This window comes from Lycium ferocissimum, unplaced genomic scaffold, assembly GCF_029784015.1.
Source record: "Lycium ferocissimum isolate CSIRO_LF1 unplaced genomic scaffold, AGI_CSIRO_Lferr_CH_V1 ctg17366, whole genome shotgun sequence".
Classification (NCBI taxonomy): domain Eukaryota; kingdom Viridiplantae; phylum Streptophyta; class Magnoliopsida; order Solanales; family Solanaceae; genus Lycium; species Lycium ferocissimum.
Window position 1 is genome coordinate 1 of NW_026717164.1, and position 1835 is coordinate 1835.

The 1835-nt window shown below is 41.9% G+C and overlaps 1 protein-coding gene across 1 annotated transcript; it reads left to right on the forward strand.

Moving 5' to 3' along the window:
• The first annotated feature begins 750 nt into the window (after positions 1 to 750).
• LOC132042719 (uncharacterized) lies at positions 751 to 1631 on the forward strand. Its single transcript, XM_059433252.1, has 2 exons — positions 751 to 762; positions 1113 to 1631. The coding sequence occupies exons 1-2, from the start codon at positions 751 to 753 to the stop codon at positions 1629 to 1631; spliced, it is 531 nt and encodes a 176-aa protein (XP_059289235.1).
• The last annotated feature ends 204 nt before the right edge of the window (positions 1632 to 1835 follow it).

Below are 1835 nucleotides of genomic sequence, written 5' to 3' on the forward strand. Positions count from 1 at the left end.
GCGGCATTTGGATGATCCCTGGCTTGGATTCTTTCCCCCTTTGGAGCGCTCCTTGTTCGGGCCCTAGTTTTGGTGCGATTCTTCCGATCATATGTAAAACTATATGTCTATTCGGGGGTGGGCGGGGCCGTCCGTCTTGAGATGATTTTAGGGTTTAGACATTATTTTAGGGGGTGATCCCTTTTAAAGGGGTTTGGATTTGGACGCCCCCCTATTTTATGATACCCTTTTAAAAACAAGGATATCATCTGAAAGAGTGATTATGATCTAAAAAATTTGTGCCGGTTTTGGGGCATTTTCCTTTAACGTATATGTTTTTGATCAAAAGTTATTGTTTTTATTTCGATTAATGGTGTGAGGGGCCCCCAGGGGGCCCCAGTTGGGGCCTACGGGGTTTGGGGCGTAAATGTTAGGCCCGTCGGCCGACTAGTGTCTGCAAATTTCTTCCGTTGATTGCGCGATTCGATTTTTTCAATTTTAAACCCAGAAATCCCCGAATACCTTACGGTACGTTGTGATGAGGTAAGATATTCTCTACCTTAACTTTCTCCAACAAGATTTCTTCTCTCTCCTCAATGTATTTGGAATCTTAATTAGAATCATTAAGTATCCCTTCTTACTTGTAGGGACATCATAGACACCTTAACTTACGTTAGTCTATTCACCGCCCAGTAGCCCAAAATTTGAGGTGTAACAAGCACCCTCCTAAAAATGGAGGACTCCCTAGTGACACTATTTTGAATTCGAAAAATGGGGGAGGCGGTATAGACCGTGTTTTTGCTATTAGTACTCGGAGTGGTAAAATACTCCAAAGTACTAAAAAGAATGTTGTTGATCTCGAGCCAATTAATGAAGCGGAAGAGGTGCAGTCTGGTGCACCAATTATTGTTAATGAAGTTCCTCGTGAATAAAAAGTTGTTGATATTCCAGAAAATTCGAAGGTGGCTAACGATAAGAGCAAGCAGACTATAAAAGGGGCTTTCCGCCCTTTGACTTAGCTTTTCAAATCTAAGCCTCCCTTTCCTCAAAGGTTGGTAAAGAAGAAAGAAGATGCTAAGTTCGAGAAATTTTAAGATCGGCTGAAGCAGTAATCTTTGACCTTTGCATTTTAGGATGCTGTCAAGGAGATGCCCGGTTTTGCCAAGTACTTGAAAGACCTGCTGACCAAGAAAAAGACAGTGCAACATGAAACTCTGAGTTTGACTCACACTATGAGTGCCATTATTTCAACAACTACTATCCAAAAAAATGAAGATCCCGGGGCGTTCACCATTCCGTGTTCTGTTCGGTACCATGATTTTGCTAGTGCTCTGTGTGACAATGGGGCGAGTATAAATTTGATGTCACTTTCTATCCACAAGCAATCACATTTGGGGATGCCGAGGCCAACTATTATGAGATTACAGATGGCTGATAGATCTATTAAGAGGCCGGTTAGCGTGGTTGATGATGTTCTTGTGCGGGTTGGTAAATTTATGTTTCCCGTTGATTTTGTGATTCTTGACTGTGTTGTTTATCGGGACATTCCAATTATTCTGGGGAGACCTTTCCTTGCTACGGGAAGAGCTCTGATGGATTCGGAAAAGAATGAAATAAAATTTCGAGTCAATGATAAGGAAGTGACTTTTTAGGCAAGTAAGGGGATGAAGTTACCAAGTGCTTATGAGAGCATTTCGGTGATTGATTCTTTTAATGCCGTTGATGAAGCTGTGGCATTCAAGATGGAAGAGGAAAGTTTGGGAGAAGCTCTTGTTGTGATTCTTGTAAATTTTGATGCTGAAGACATGAAGGGTTATCTGGAGACGGTTAATTCCCTTGTTGGGTTGGGCTCACAT